This window comes from Oncorhynchus tshawytscha, linkage group LG16 (genome assembly GCF_018296145.1).
Source record: "Oncorhynchus tshawytscha isolate Ot180627B linkage group LG16, Otsh_v2.0, whole genome shotgun sequence".
NCBI classification, from domain to species: Eukaryota; Metazoa; Chordata; class Actinopteri; order Salmoniformes; family Salmonidae; genus Oncorhynchus; species Oncorhynchus tshawytscha.
In genome coordinates this window covers 56,804,915-56,822,236 of record NC_056444.1, presented here as the reverse complement: position 1 = coordinate 56,822,236, position 17,322 = coordinate 56,804,915, and the positions used below count along the sequence as shown (strand labels likewise).

Here is a 17,322-nt window from a genome sequence, read left to right as displayed (position 1 = left end):
CATAACAGCTCACCTAGTGGGGAAGCAAGGCACCTCCCTCTGGACTGCCTTCCTTCCCAACAGGAATGTAGCCTACAGGACCTGCAGTGAATAGAGCAGGAATCTCCCTTTATCAGCCCTACTACACATACTAGAGATAACAGCCTCTCATTCCAGCCCCTTTGTCATTGTCCGGAATGCTTGCCTTGCCAGCTGGCTGCTTCTCTAAACGGCGGCCATGCTGCTCTCGTTAGTTGATTTTCTTTTTCCTTGTTCCAGCCTTCATTTTAGACCTTGATCATCACACTCCCTTGAAAGAGGCGTTTTCACATGGTTCACGTGAGGACAGCCAAAGTTCAAACCCAACCAAGGCTTGTCGGGTTGTGAAATATTTCAGGAGCCGAGGCCTATTGATCTGACCTGTCCACCTTAACTGACGTGTGAGAGTCTGGACTAGCGGTAGCGCTGTCGACTCTGGACTGAGTCCATTCCTCCTAGAGGCGGGAGTGTGCGGGTCCCCCTCCGCTACTCTTTTCCTGGCTGTGATTACCCTCTCATCTGTCTCATCCTCATTTCATATACATCTCTATCAGAATGCAATTACAAAAATGTTGTGAAAAAATGTGGCGCAACATGACACCAACTTATAATTTCAATGAACTTTCCATGATTTTTTAGGTCAGCTTTCGGGACCTTACATGTTCCTAGTATGTCATGCTAAGTCAACTCCTGGTCAGTTTACAGTGAAGCTGATTCAGCAGTGTAGCAATGAGGAAGATTTTTACTCAGGGTTATCGCTGCGCACAACATCTCACTTCACTCAGAGTTTTGTCATGTTATTCTACGTGTGTTTCCAGTGAAGTCTACTACAGCCTCCCTGCAGGTAAATAAAGGCTCTCTCAGAATAGAGAAAACATCTGAAATACATTCGTTTATTAAATCAGTTTTCTCCAGGAAAAATCCATGAATGTGACGTATGTTTTGGCCATGGGTAGCAAAGAAAACGTTTGACAGTGGAGATCTCTTCCATTTCAAAAACAGGATGTGAATGATAAAGAATTCTCTGTGACTTGAGCTGACTTTACGTGTCAATGACTTTTATTCACAATGTGTGTTATCTTGAGTGCAGAGAAATGCCCAAGATCCCCTCATCAAACACATTTAAATCCTAAATTCATTCCAATTCTAGCCCGGTTGCCAGATATGTCTGTGCTTTAACAGACCCCTCTGACAATAATTGCCATGCCATAGAATGGACGACAGAGAAGCTGGCTAAGGCACAAATCCATCAACCATGCTCAAATTCATTTTGCAACTACTTCCTATCACTATCAAAGATGCAGTCAAGTTGATAATGAAGTCCAGGAACATTTAGAGATCAGCGCCCATATCCACAAAGCCTCTCAGAGTAGGAGTGCTGATCTAGGATCTGTCCATATCATCTTATTCATTAATATCTATAAGGTAAAACGGATCATAGTTCAGCACTCCTACTCTGAGACAGTTTGTGGATATGAGCCCAGATTCTAAGGGGCAAAACTAGCAGGCATTAAGTAGGATGCCCCTGGAATGTGCAATAGATTAAATGTCTTGATAGGGCTTAGAGCGGGCGCTGGCCTTTCTGCCTTGACAGCTGAGCGAGTTCAGGAGCACCTGTCGCACAACAAGAGGGGCCTTCAAGAGCGGCTTGGCCCCCTGACTGAGGGCTGAGAGAGGCGACTCTAGTTAGTCTTGGGGTTGTGTGGAGGTGAAATAGGTCACAGCACTTTTGAGTCACCGGAATATAGGAAATGCCACCCTTTGAAAATAGTGGGTGGTTGCAGTTTGGGATTGTGAACGTGAATATGGGTTCTGCCTGTCTTTGCTGAGAAAGAAACGAAACTTGAGAACCGTGCGCTTCGTTTTGAGTTTTTGACAGCAATACAAGATATAAGTGACAGTCAAGTTATTTCGCACACATCTCAAGTAGCTTTGAGATTGGTTGAAAGAAGAGGGGCATTTAGTCACTACTTAATGCAAAGTAGCTTCTACAAATTCCTGAACTAGATTTTCTTTGTTTCAGTCGGTGAGAATAGAACGTCGCCTACCACACAGCTGAGTTACAGAGAGGCTTGAGGTTAGCCTGTGAATCATAAACAACTATAAACACACGGCGGTCCAATGCCAACTCAACACAGATTGGTTATAGTCAATAGAAAACATGAAGCAATTGATTTCAACATCTCAGTGCTCCATGCTCTGCTAATTATGAATGCCACTACTACCACAAGGAGTCATTTTGTTTTTCCCTTTCAAGTAAAAGGCCAACTAACCGTTGATCTGGAAGGCAAATTCCTGGAGTTGGCTGTGGTTACAGTTCTGCTGCAGGTTGCAGATGGTGAGTTCTTTCAGAGGAAGAGTCCCCTGCACAGCACAAAACACAAGTCAAATCTTAGTCATTCAATCATTCCCTTGAACCATACAGTTTCATTGTCATGACCATAGAAATAGACTTTAAAAAAAGGATGGGTTTCACTGTTTTTCAAGCATGCATAATACCTCATAACTAAATTGTTGACAAATGTTATAGTTTTATATTCATTGAAAGCAGTCATTCCCCTTTATGAACATTTCATGACTCTAGGACCAAGAAAATGTATTCAAAATAGCTTCTGATTTTTTTGGGATCTTATAACCATCAATGCTCAAATGTGCTCGTTTTTCAGTTTCAGTTCTGGAATTTCTACTTAGGCAAATATCACTATTAATTGGTGTGAAACTAAAGCCAGACAGGTTGCATGTATGATTGTCTGAGGCCTTACATTTGTTGTCATAATGTCTAAAATCCAGTAATGCTCCAGCAGACTCCGACCCTGTGACTGAGTCTAGTACAAACACGATATAGACAAACACGATATAGACAAACACGATATAGACACTGCTCGATGACTGTTCATACTTTACTAGACAGGTTAAGGAGACAATCATACACACCATGTTTACCAATAAAAAACCGTTCGCAAGGGACACGTAATCAGTGTATCGGTTATATTCACTTAGACAGGGACACGAGATTGAAAACGACATTACATCTGAGTCATTTAGCAGATGCTCTTATAATACCGAGCTATTTTAAAATCAGTGCACTGAGACTACTGTGTCATAGGAAACATTTCCTCTCCATTTGTCATTTGTGATCAATTTGTGAATCATTACTCATTAATTTACAACATGTTGAGTACAATCTATCTCCATAAATAACATAACGGCAGACTTTGAAGAACAGTTGGAAAGCCTCACCTGGTAGGTGAGTCCAGTGGTGTTGTTGGAGACAAAATGAAGGTGTGTCTGGAAGAGGTCCAGGTAGCAGTCATGCACATCCTGAGGAGAGAGTGCAAGAGACTGAGTGTGTCTGCCTGTGTCTGTGTCTGTGTCTGTGTGTGTGTGTGTGTGTGTGTGTGTGTGTGTGTGTGTGTGTGTGTGTGTGTGTGTGTGTGTGTGTGTGTGTGTGTGTGTGTGTGTGTGTGTGTGTGTGTGTGTGTGTGTGTGTGTGTGTGTGTGTGTGCGTGTGTGTGTGTGAGGAAGTGATATGCCTCTATCTGTCTATTATGGTGGTCATTAGGGGAAACATAGAATATCAGAGAAAGACTAAAGGATTGGCAATATGACGCAGTGTTACCAAATAATGATTTGGAGATTGATTCATCATGACATGATGAACGTCCCACAAAGCACCCGATTCCCTGTAAAGTGCACTAATTTTGCTGACTGTGAGTAATTTTACATCTGTAGGAAGTGTTGTGCTAGATTTTGATCATAAGGACTTGTTGTATTAGGAGGACGTGTGGTATTATGAGGACTTGTGGTATTCTGAGGATTTATGGGATTTACAATCACTTCCTGCCATTTGCCAAGACTAGCCCTGTATTCTTTTCAGGTTCAAAAACAGTGAAGCAATACTTCCTCCTCGATTTACTGTCTGCGTTGTATTGAGTTACCAAACAATGTGTTCTTTCCCCTATGACACTCCATTACAGTACTCCATTCTTTCACTCCTTTTTTGTCTCTCTCTCGCTCTCTCACTCTCTTTGACAGTGTGATTGCATCTGTGACAGATAGCGATTCCCACGGTTGGGCGCCGGTATTTTCCTGTATACCTGTTCTTAGATCAGCCCTGAGGTTGTCTCAGGGAGTTGTTTCCCAATTCCTTCAGTGCCCAGCGTGTTGAAACGCGGCCTGCGGCCCCCTATGCTGACACGGTCTGCGGTACCCTACCCTCGTTTTATTCATCCCCCTCGGTCACCACGTCAACGTTAGCTAAGCATTAGCTAACCGTTTCACAAACCCGCAGAGCTAGGACTACATCCTGTCCCCTCCACCTGTTTGTTTGGTTTCCCTCTCGTCGGGGGTGACTAACACACTGTTTCACTGTGGGGTTGAGGCTTGTTTAAAGACCTCATTAACCACAATGACTGTGTGGAGGTATATGTTTATTGTGCTTTATTGTTGTTTCATCATTTAGTTAGTCAGTTATCTGAAGTGACTTGAGGTGTTACAGTTCCGTCAGAGGAAGTGTGCATGTGCTCGCCTCTCTGTGTGTGTGTGCATGTGTGTGTGCTCGCATCTCTGCGTGTGTGTAGTTTCTCACCTGGCAGTGGAGGAAGCGGAAGCGGACTTTAGAGCTGTGGACCATCCTGCCATAATTTTTGACATTGATGCTGCTTTTCTTCCAGCCACTGGCTGGGTCGTAAGGGAACGGAGGTTCCCACTTAATGTTCTCGATCTTCTGCAGATCCTTATGGGTCATCTCCTGCAAGCAACCATTCACATTAGTGAATATTAGCCCATTGTGCACAACAAACCTGGGCCGGCAAGGTAGCCTAGTGGTTAGAGCGTTGGACTAGTTACCGAAAGGTTGCAAGATCGAATCCCCGAGCTGACAAGGTAAAAATCTGTCGTTCTGCCCCTGAACAAGACAGTTAACACAGTGTTCCTAGGCTGTCATTGAAAATAAGAATTTGTTCTTAACTGACTTGCCTAGGTAAAACAAACCTAACTTAAATTGGGAATAAAGATTGTTCATTTTCAGAAAAAAAAGGTTATTCAGTTGTCCCAAGATTATACATAAATGTATCAACATAGTAAGTGTGTTTGGTTGAAATGAGAGAAAAATATTCATCATAAAATATTTGTGTGTGTTCATGAAATATGTCTGTCATTTATCATGGTTTAGAGAGAGAGAATGGAAGATGGAGAGTGAGAGAGACGGACAGAGAAAGGGGGAAGAGGGAGGGAGAGACGGACGGAGAAAGGGGGAAGAGGGGGAGAGAGACGGACGGAGAAAGGGGGGAAGAGGGAGGGAGAGAGTTTTCCAGCGTTCCATACCTTCCTCGGAGTGACAGTGCAGAGAATATTGATGATGCTGTTGGACTTCTCCTGCCCTTCCTGGGGATACCTCTTACGGAACAAGCGGCTGCTGCTCCGGGAGGGAAGGAGGAAAAGAAACTTCTGTTACAACTCACTCTCCCATGTTTCCCACGCAAGGTAGCCTAGCTAGCCTGTTTGTTTGCTGTGCTACCAGCAGGCTTCTCAATGGCGGATGAAAACAATGAGTTCAAGATGAATGTGTTCCTTTCTGAAGAGTTCCCTTTTCAGTTTGAGAGGGTGTGGAGTGTAAAGTGAGTGCCTGGTTTCACGTTGTAAATCTAGACACATTTGACCAGGAAACCCATTTGGTCGTTTCCCTTCAATATCACCCATTTAAATGAGCAAAACATTCAGGGCTTCTGTCTCAGATAGGCAGTGCATGAATAAAGAAATAAAGGCTTCAATATCCTCCTTTGTCAAGCCTGAACCCCGTCTGTTATCTTTAGTGTCATCGCTTCATAAAGAAACATTTCCGGTGCATTGATAACAGAGTGAGTCAACTTTTACAATCTCCCTCGAGTTTCTCTCTCTATCTCCCTGTGGCCCATCTAAATGACATTAGCATGAAACAAAGACTTCATCTGAGCTGGTGGTAAATCAAGTTCGGATCAGAATGTGATGACTGACAAATAAGACTGACAAGCATGAATCAATCATCAATAAAGTGATCACTACATTCCAGGTTCTTGTTCTTTGAATTCTGAGCAGAACAATATAATGTGAACACTGACTGTCTAATGCAATCCAGAAATGTAAACTCTGTAAACTTATTGACTAAGACTGGTGTCTGCGAACCTAGTATTTTCTGTGTCACTAGATTGGCAGTCACATTATCTTGCTCTACAGGGAATAACTGAGCTGAAAGTGGCCCTTTCACTACACCGAGAGAGAATGTGAGACATTGTCATCCTACAAGAAACCTGGTATAGAGGAGACGGATCCACTGGTTGCGCTATAGGTTACAGAGAGCTGGCAGTCCCATCCACCAAACTACCAGGTGTAAAACAGGGAAGGGACTAAGGGGGTATGCTAATTTGGTATAGAGCAGAACTAACTCACTCTATTAAATGAATCAAAACAGGAACATTTTACATTTGGCTAGAAATTCAAAAGGAAATGATCTTAACAGAGAGAAATGTCCTCCTGTGTGCTACCTATATCCCCCCACTAGAGTCACCATACTTTAATGACATGTACTAGTCTGTAGCGACCTAAATGCCAGAACCGGACAAGAACCTGACACCCTCAGCACACAGGGGGACACCTGCCTGGAGGTGACAGCATTCCCTCCCCCATATGCCCGCCTAGGCACAACTATGATAACATAACCAACAAAAACTCCTGCAGCTCTGTCGTATGCTGGGTATGTACATTGTCAATGGTAGGCTTCGAGGGGACTCCTATGGTAGGTACACCTATAGCTCATCTCTTGGCAGTAGTACAGTAGACTACTTTATCACTGACCTCAACCCAGAGTCTCTCAGAGCGTTCACAGTCAGCCCGCTGACACCCCTATTAGACCACAGCAAAATCGCAGTCTACTTGAACAAAGCAATACTCAATCATGAGGCATCAAAGCCAAAGGAACTGAGTAATATTAAGAAATGCTATAGATGGAAGGAATGCAGTTTGGAAAATTACCAAAAAACAATTAGGCAACAACAAATTCCCTTTTAGACAACTTCCTGTACAAAATGTTCCACTGTAATAGTGAAGGTGTAAACTTAGCAGTAGAAAATATTAACAGTATATCTGACCTCTCAGCAATCTCAAATAAGAAACCGAAGAAACTTTAAACCACTTCTCCAAATCTTTTAGGCTCTTTAACAAAGAACAAAGAACAAACAGCAAAAACCTATACATGATCAAATACAAATCTTAGAATAAACAATTAAAGACTACCAGAACCCACCAGATTCTCCAATTACCTTGAATGAACTACAGGACGAAATAAAAACCCTCCAATCAAAAAAGGCCTGTGGTGTTGATGGAATCCTCAATGAAATGATGAAATATACAGACAACAAATTCCAATTGGCGAAACTAAAACTCTTCAAAATCATCCTTAGCTCTGGCATCTTCCCCAATATTTGGAACCAAGGACTGATCACCCCAATCCACAATTCAACCCCAATAACTACCGTGGAATATGCGTCAACAGCAACCTTGGGAAAATCCTCTGCATTATCATTAAAAGCAGACTCATGCATTTCCTCAGTGAAAACAATGTACTGAGCAAATGTCAAATTGGCTTTTTACCAAATTATCATACGACAGACCACGTATTCACCCTGCACACCATAATTGACAAACAAACAAACCAAAACAAAGGAAAAGTCTTCTCATGCTTTGTTAATTTCAAAAAAGCCTTCGACTCAATTTGGCAAGAGGGTCTGCTATACAAATTGATGGAAAGTGGTGTTGGGGGAAAAACATACGACATTATAAAATCCATGTACACAAACAACAAGAGTGCGGTTAAAATAGACAAAAAAACACACATTTTTTCCCACAGGGCCGTGGGGTGAGACAGGGATGCAGCTTAAGCCCCACCCTTTTCAACATATACAGTTGAAGTTGGAAGTTTACACCTTAGCCAAATACATTTAAACTTACTTTTTCACAATTCCTGACATTTAATCCTAGTAAGAATTCTCTGTCTTAAGTCAGTTAGGATAACCATTTATTTTAGCTTTCATTTCTTTCATCACATTCCCAGTGGGTCAGAAGTTTACTTACACTCAATTAGTATTTGGTAGCATGGCCTTTAAATTGTTTAACTTCAGTCAAATGCTTCGGGTAGCCTTCCACAAGCTTTCCACAATATGTTGGGTGAATTTTGGCCCATTCCTCCTGACAGAGCTGGTGCAACTGAGTCAGGTTTGCAGGCCTCCTTGCTCGCACACCCTTTTTCAGTTCTGCCCACAAATTCTCTATAGGATTGAGGTCAGGGCTTTGTGATGGCCACTCAAATGCCTTGACTTTGTTGCCCTTAAGCCATTTTGCCACAACTTTGGAAGTATGCTTGTGGTCATTGTCCATTTGGAAGACCCATTTGAGACCAAGCTTTAACTTCCTGACTGATGTCTTGAGATGTTGCTTCAATATATCCACATAATTTTCCGGTCTCATGATGCCATCTATTTTGTGAAGTGCACCAGTCCCTCCTGCAGCAAAGCACCCCCACAACATGATGCTGCCACCCCTGTGCTTCATGGTTGGGATGGTGTTCTTCGGCTTGCAAGTATCCCCCTTTTTCCTCCAAACATAACAATGGTGATTATGGCCGAATAGTTCAATTTTTGTTTCATCGGACCAGAGGACATTTCTCCAAAAAGTACAATCTTTGTCCCCATGTGCAGTTGCAAACTGTAGGCTGGCTTTTTTATGGCAGTTTTGAAGCAGTGGCTTCTTCCTTGCAGAGTGGCCTTTCAGGTTATGTCGATACAGGACTCATTTTACTGTGGATATAGATACTTTTGTACCTGTTTCCACCAGCATCTTCACAAGGTCCTTTGCTGTTGTTCTGTGATTGATTTGCACTTTTCGCACCAAAGTACGTTCATCTCTAGGAGACAGAATGCGTCTCCTTCCTGAGCGGTATGATGGCTGTGTGGTGTCATGGTGTTTATACTTGTGTACTATTGTTTGTACAGATGAACGTGGTACCTTCAGTCGTTTGGAAATTGTTCCCAAGGATGAACCAAACTTGTGGAGGTCTACAATTTTTTTTGAGGTCTTGCCTGATTTTTTTTCTTTTCCCATGAGGTCAAGCAGTGAGGCACTGAGATTGAAGGTAGGCCTTGAAATACATCCACAGGTACACTGCCAATGGACTCAAATGAAGTAAATTAGCCTATCAGAAGCTTCTAAAACCATGACATCATGTTCTGGAATTTTCCAAGCTGTTTAATTAAAGGCACTTAGTGTTAAACTTCTGACCCACTGGAATTGTGATACAGTGAGTTGGAAAAATGATTTGTGTCATGCACAAAGTAGATGTCCTAACCGACTTGCCAAACCTATAGTTTGTTAACAAGAAATTTGTGGAGTTATTGAAAAACGAGTTTTAATGACTCCAACCTAAGTGTATGTAAACTTCCGACTTCGAGTGTATGTTTCCCATGCCAATAAAGCCCCTTGAATTGAACTGAATTGAGAGAGAGCAGGACACAGAGTATGCGAGAACACGGAATTTATTGTTCCAAGTGAACAATCAATTCACCTGCGTGTGAGTGTGCGCTTTCAAGTGTGTGCATGCTTTTAAAGAGGCAACGGTTAGGTGCACTTTGGACAACACTAAACCTCTGTTTTTATTTGAACATAAATCTACTTGGCAGAACCCTAAGGATACTACAGATAGAGGCTGCCTCCAGAATGGTGAACCATTTGGTAAAGTAGCAATTCATAACAGTTGTACCATCATGGCCCTTGCTTTGCTCAGTGGCTATAAGTAAAAGCATTTCACTGAGGGTCATAAAGTTGATTCATTTCATGACTCTGATAGTACATTAAAGTAGCATAAGCTTACAGCAATACTAATCAACTTCGAAACAATCCAAAATAATCCAAAATAATTATTTCATGACTAGGACATTGTCGGCAGTGATTATATTCTACCCTAACCATTATATTCTATCCTAACCATTCTATTCTATGCTAACCATTCTATTCTATCCTAACCATTCTATTCTATCCTAACCATTATATTATATTCTATCCTAACCAATCTATTCTATCCTAACCATTCTATTATATCCTAATCATTCTATTATATCCTAACCATTCTATTATATCCTAACCATTCTATTATATTATATCCTAACCATTATATTATATCCTAACCATTCTATTATATTATATCCTAACCATTATATCATATCCTATCCGAACCATTCTATTATATTCTGTCCTAACCATTCTATTATATTCTGTCCTAACCATTCTATTCTATCCTATCCTAACCATTATATTATTTTCTATCCTAACCATTATATCATATCCTATCCTAACCATTATATTATATTCTATCCTAACCATTATATTATATTCTATCCTAACCTTTATATTATATTCTATCCTAACCATTATATCATATCCTATCCTAACCATTATATTATATTCTATCCTAACCTTTATATCATATCCTATCCTAACCATTCTATTATATTCTGTCCTAACCATTCTATTCTATCCTATCCTAACCATTATATTATATTCTATCCTAACCATTCTATTATATTCTATCCTAACCATTCTATTATATTCTGTCCTAACCATTCTATTCTATCCTATCCTAACCATTATATTATATTCTATCCTATCCTAACCATTATATTATATTCTATCCTAACCATTGTCTTTTATTCAATTCTAATTTGGGTCAGATACTGATGGGAAGGGAACCAGATTATCTGACAAGAAACAAAACTACAGTCTAACAGGGAGATGCAAATAAGAGGAAAACAGTAACTGTATCACACAGTTGGAAATATACCACTGCTCATGTGCTCTCGTGTACCCCCTATGTGATCCTGTCTCTGATCCCATAAACCTCCCAACCTCCGCTTAAACCGTACACCTCAAACACTGTGAAAAAGACCAGGAATTCCCTCCATCTCCAATACCACAACACACGAGCCAGACATGTATGACATTAAGACTCTGCCTGTGTTGTGAGGATTTGCCCTTCCTTACCTGTTCCTGCGTATGAAACTCTTGCTGGAGAACCTGAAGTTGTGTTGGGGAACACATGACATGCTGCTCCCCATGCTGCTCTACTGTTGTCGGGGCTGTCCGCTCCTCTATAGATGTCCTGTATTATGTTCCTCTGTGATGGTGACTGTGTAACCCAAAGCAGACGGTGTGGAGGCAGTGTGCTTACTGAAGTCAGGCGGATACTGAGGGAGAAGAGGGAAGGGCGAGGGTTGTATAGGCAGACCAGTGTGGGTATGTGTCAGTGAGAGTGTGTGCGCGCAGGGGGCGGGGCTTTGAGTTGTGTCAGGGAGTGTGTGTGTGTCTGTGCGCGCACGTGTGTGTATTTCACACCCCGCGTGGGATCCCTCTGTTAAAGCCATTCCACAACAAAGAAATGGGGGCAGAGCGAAGTGTGTCATTTCTCTCGTTCCACCAGCCAAATGGGCCTAATTTCAATGTTTAAATACTATCATGAAAAGACAGGTCACTCTGAATTGGTGGTGGTTGACGGTGGTGTCCATCAGAGGGGAGAGGAGTGACCTTCCAGACTGGGACATGTCTGAGCCTGTTGCCCAAAGAAGTATTTATTATTTCCCCATATACATTGAGCACAACGTTATTACTTACGTTTCAGAGTGACGACAAAGGATGTGATTAAAACGGAGGTCAGTCTCTTGTAGTTGTTCTACATAAATCAACAGCTTACAAAAAAAGGGAATAAACATTTTTCCCACATCGTGTATAAAACATATTTTTTCAGTAATATCACTTTAAACCCAAAATGAACTGAATTTTTTTATATAACATTACATTTTATGAAAAGAAGATATCGTCCATGTATAGCAGACTAGAATGTTATGTCATTGCTGTATTCTTACCTATGTGTCTCTCTGTTTAACACTAGAAAAGTCCGGCCTTGAGCCATCCCGTTTTCAGTCATCCATCATTTTGACTGCAACATTCTAACAGTCTAATAAGTACATTTAATATGCCGTCGCAAAAATAATCATTTGGTTGTGTTTATGAAGGTCTTGGGTAACATTAGAATAGAAAAGAAGAACAATTAAGAACACAATAGTATATTAATTTATGTTACTGTAGGCTCTCTCTAAAAACAAACAAAAAACACCACAATTCAAGTGTTAAATCCATCACAAGAGAAATACATTTTCGTTATGGCAGGTTTTAAGAAACATTATGGAACTAAGAACATGTATTCGAAATAACAAAATAGCATATTTTTAGTTGTATTATATTAATAGTCTTTGCTTTGTAACCTGGGCTATATGTTACCCATGTGGCACAGAACAGCTGTTATTCTGGTAAGATGCCATATTTGGAAATAGAGCTCATCTCTTAAAATGTAAAAGTTATTTGGCAAAGGTAAGTGTTTTGGAAACCTCAGAATGAGCTTTTTTTCATACTATATAGACAACGTCATACCTGCATGTGACTGTCGGAGGATTTGAAAAAGTCACTTTTTGGCGCTCCATTTCCTTGCCTTTGTGTCAATTCCAAGCTACCCATGCATCTCTTCTTTTAGGCTACAATTTGACAATTGATAATATTGTCACCCATCAGACTATTGTCAATTTAATCTTGTCTTTAGGCTAACTCTGTTTTTATATGTGTGAAATTAGTTTTGATAGAGTTTAGGTGTAGTTGGGCTGCACAGGCTGGTGGTGAATGACTAGTGGTGAATGAGGGGCAGGAATTTTGTGAAATTAAAATTTTAACAACATTAGTGTGTTAAATATACTTATTTCGGAAAGGTCAAGGACGGAGGTGGGGCATGACTTTAATAATGGCAGAGATAGGCCTATTTCAATTTTAAATTAATATGCCATCAAAATGACTACTTCAGTGCTTCTAGTGTTAATCATCGACTGATACTTGTTTGCATATGAAAGAGTTCCATATTTAAATTAAATCTACAGTTTCAGCAGGAAGGCCAGTCAATATACACAAGCTCCTGTTTGATGACGGATATTAAGTGTTATAACCAATAATTATATTGTATAGTGTTATGGTAACACTGCTAATATTTCATTTTAAAAACACTGTCAGATGAATTCCTCTCTTGGTGTTTCATTGTCATCAGGAGCAACAGAGAAAACATTTAACAAAATCAATACACCATGTGGATAGGCCAATATCTCATATTTTAAGACTTATTATAAACTGGATGGTTCGAGCCCTGAATGCTGATTGACTGAAAGCCGTGGCTTATTTAACCGTATACCATGGGTATGACAAAAAACATTTTTTTTACTGATCCAATTATGTTGGTAACCAGTTTATAATAGCTATAAGGCACTCCGCATTGTGTCGTACTTAACAACAGCCCTTAGCCGTGGTGTATTGGCCATATACCACACCTCCTCTTACCTTATTGACTAATTATGACCTAGGCCTAGTTACTTTAGGATTAGGAGCACTGCAAGTTTTTTCACAATTTCTTAAAAGCATCATTAAAGGTTATTATGAGTAGAGAGGGCACACCTAAAAAACTAAAATGTCCATTCAAAATGAAACCAAAACCAGAGATTTGTCTTAATAGACAGTGCTTGTTTCTGGTCAAAGAATGAGTCACAAACTAATGATCGCCTGTGGCACATCCCTCATCCCACAGCTTTAATTCCAGTTTCTGTCTATGACTGGACTTTGAACGTCCTGGCCACATTATATGAAATAGACACATTTCCAATAAACTGACAGTTCATCCCAAGCTGCTGAACCATAATGTGCAAACCAATCCACCCAAGGCACTAAACAGTCATCATACTAGTTCAACTCAATGGGAGAAGCTCCAGTCTTTAAGAGAGCAATCTAAAGCTTGTATGAAAAGCCGCATTTACCATAACAAAGTTGTGTGTTGCTCAAGCGGAGTAATTTAATCAAGAGGGAAGGTGGAGTGTTTAGCTGTTATTTGATAGAGACAAGCTATAACAGGTGTCAACCTCACCATGAAATGCTTACTTACAAGCCCTTAACCAACAATGCAGTTCAAGAAATAAAGTTAAGAAAATATATTCCTAAATAAACAAATGTTTTAAATAAAAAGTAACACAGTAAAATAACATTAACGAGGCATATATACAGGGGGTACCGGTACCGAGTCAATGTGCAGGGGTACAGGTTAGTCGATGTAATTTGTACATGTAGGTAGTGGTAAAGTGACCATGCATAGATACTAAGCAGCGAACAAAAGTTTGCGGACACCTGCTCGTGGAACATCTCCTTCCAAAATCATTGGCATTAATATGGAGTTGGTCCTCCCTTAGCTGTTAGAACAGCCTCCACTCTTCTGGGAAGGCTTTCCACTAGATGTTGGAACATTGTTGCAGGGACTTGCTTCCATTCAGCCACAAGAGCATTAGTGAGGTCGGGCACTAATGTCGGGCGATTAGACCTGGCTCGCAGTCTGTGTTCTAATTCATTCCAAAGGTGTTCGATGGAGTTGACTGCGGCCAGTCTAGTTCTTCCACACAGATCTCGAACAACCATTTCTGGTATGGACCTTACTTTGTGCACGGGGGCATTGTCATGCTGAAATTGTCATGCCCCAAACTGTTGCTACAATGTCGGAAGCACAGAATCGTCTAGAATGTCATTGTATTCTGTAGCATTAAGATTTCCTTTCACTGGATCTAAGGGACCTAGCCCGAAATATGAAAACAGACCCAGACCCTTATTTCTCCTCCACCAAACGTTACAGTTGGCACTATGCATTTGGGCAGGAAGCATTCTTCTGGCATCCGCCAAACCCAGATTCATCTGTTGGACTGCCAGATGGTGAAGCATGATTCTTCACTCCAGAGAACGCGTTTCCACTGCTCCAGAGTCCAATGGCGGTGAGCTTTACACCACTCCAGCCGACGCTTGGTATTGCACATGGTGATCTTAAGCTTGCGGCTGTTTGGCCATGGAAACCCATTTTATGAAGCGCCCAACGAACAGTTATTGTGCTGACGTTGCTTCCAGAGGTAGTTTGGAACTCGGTAGTGAGTGTTGCGATACGCTTCAACACTCAGCGGTCCCGTTCTGTGAGCTTGTGTGGCCTACCACTTCACAATAACAGTTAACTGAGGCAGCTGGGTTCGAAGCAGGGTCGAAATTTGAGGAACTGACCTGTTGGAAAGGTGGCATCTTATGACGGTGCCATTTTGAAAGTCACTGAGCTCTTCAGTAAGGCCATTCCAATCTTTGTCTATGGAGATAACATGGCTGTGTGCTCAATTTTCTACACCTGTCAGCAATGGGTGTGGCTGAAATAGCCAAATCCTCTAAATTGAAGGGGTGTCCACATACTTTTGTATATATAGTGTATGTCACAGAGAAGTTTTAACACTGATAGTGTGGGTTGTAAAAGTGTTGCCAGACATTACAACACCTGGAGCAGACAAGAGAAAGGGGAGTTGGTGTCACAGGAGGCTGCTGAGGGGAGGACGGCTCATAATGATGGCTGGAACAGAGAAAATGGAATGGCATCAAACATATGGAAACCATGTGTCTGATGTATTTGATACTATTCTACTAATTTTGCTCCAGCCATTACCATGGGCCCATCTAGTGGTTAGAGCGTTGGGCAGTAACTGGATCGAATCCCCGAGCTGACAAGGTAAAAATCTGTCGTTCTGCCTGAGCAAGGCAGTTAACCCACTGTTCCCCAGGCGCCAAAGACGCGGATGTCGATTAAGGCAACCCCCCATCACCTCTCTGATTCAGAACACATTGTTGGACAACTGACTAGGTATCCCCTTTTCCCCTTTCCTCTCCAAGTAAGATGCCACCAACCTGGCGGGTATATAGCATAATCAGAAGTGATGTCTTGACTGTGCAGTGTGTATGTGTGAAAGATGAGTCTATCATATGGTGTCATGGAAAAATGTATTTGCATACTTGTCTGCAACTGCACACAAAATGGTGACTTACCTACACTCAAGGCTCCAGTCACACATGCCTATCCTTGAAGAAAGTAGAGGAAGCGGCTACTTGGGAAAATAAACTGTTTGTGGTGATGGATGGGAAGTTTTACTGACTCTTTTTACTGACTCAGATCATTTCGACTCGTTCAGTCAAAAGAAAGAATCATTCGACTCATTTTGTTAATTCGAGTCAGTAATGCCCAGAGTATGCAGGACCCTACACCGGCGAATGATTAACTTAAACTAGAAAGAGTCATGATTCCACAAATCTCTTGTTCACATCTCATTCACAATAGGGGTCTTATTGGACCTGTCATTTGTGACTGAGACATGTAAACGTTTGCTTTAAACAATGTATATTTGTTGATTGCTAGGCATAGAAATACAATTATTTCTTGATACATTTGAAACGAGGTCTAGTTGTAGCCGCAACCGGACTAGATTGTGAATGACTCTTGGCAGAATGCATTGCTTAAATGACTGCCGTGAGGGTGATAGGCACAAATCGCAAACTATTAAGAAAGAACAAATCTTTCACAAACTGCACATTACTAACAGTTTGGGAAAGTTCTCTCAGCCGTCATTTCGGTCTCTGTCAAGTTTCCATGGGATTTGTTAGTTTGTTGGTGATGTGGACACCAAGGAACTTGAAGCTCTCAACCTGCTCCCCGTCGATGAGAATGGGGAGCAGGTAGTCCACAATGATCTCCTTGGTCTTCATCACGTTGAGGGAGAGGTTGTTGTCTTGGCACCACACGGCCAGGTCTCTGACCTCCTCCCTATATGCTGTCTCGTCTTTGTTGGTGATCAGGCCTACCACTGTTGTGTCATCGGCAAACTTAATGATGGTGTTGGAGTTGTGCCTGGTCGTGCAGTCATAAGTGAACAGGGAGTACAGGAGGGGACTGAGCACGCACCCCTGAGGGGCCCCTATGTTAAGAATCAGCGTGGTGGATGTGTTGTTACCTACCCTTACCACCTGGGGGCGGTCCATCAGGAAGTCCAGGATTCAGTTGTAGAGGGAGGTGTTTAGTCCCACGGTCCTTAGCTTAGTGATGAGCTTTGAGGGCACTTTTGTGTTGAACTCTGAGCTATAGTCAATGAACAGCATTCTCATGTAGGTGTTCCTCTTGTCCAGGTGGGAGAGGGCAGTGCAATAGAGATTGTGTCATCTGTGGATCTGTTGGGGCGGTATGTGAATTGGAGAGGGTCCAGGGTATCTGGGATGATTGTGTTTATGTGAGCCATGACCAGCCTTTCAAAGCATTTCATGGCTACAGACGTGAGTGCTAGAAGGCAATATTAATTTAGA

The 17,322-nt window shown here is 41.6% G+C and overlaps 1 protein-coding gene across 1 annotated transcript in view; it reads right to left on the bottom strand.

Moving 5' to 3' along the window:
* Positions 1–11,293, bottom strand: part of LOC112215979 (pleckstrin homology domain-containing family N member 1) — a 29,557-nt gene extending 18,264 nt beyond the window's left edge. Inside the window, exons 1-5 of the mRNA XM_042299404.1 lie at positions 11,083–11,293; positions 5,344–5,434; positions 4,607–4,768; positions 3,259–3,339; positions 2,292–2,382 (exon numbers count right to left, since the gene is read on the bottom strand). Coding sequence (XP_042155338.1) covers positions 2,292–2,382; positions 3,259–3,339; positions 4,607–4,768; positions 5,344–5,434; positions 11,083–11,156 — 499 coding nt within the window. The 5' untranslated portion in view covers positions 11,157–11,293. The remainder of the gene's footprint in view (positions 1–2,291; positions 2,383–3,258; positions 3,340–4,606; positions 4,769–5,343; positions 5,435–11,082) is intronic.
* Positions 11,294–17,322: the final 6,029 nt, after the last annotated feature.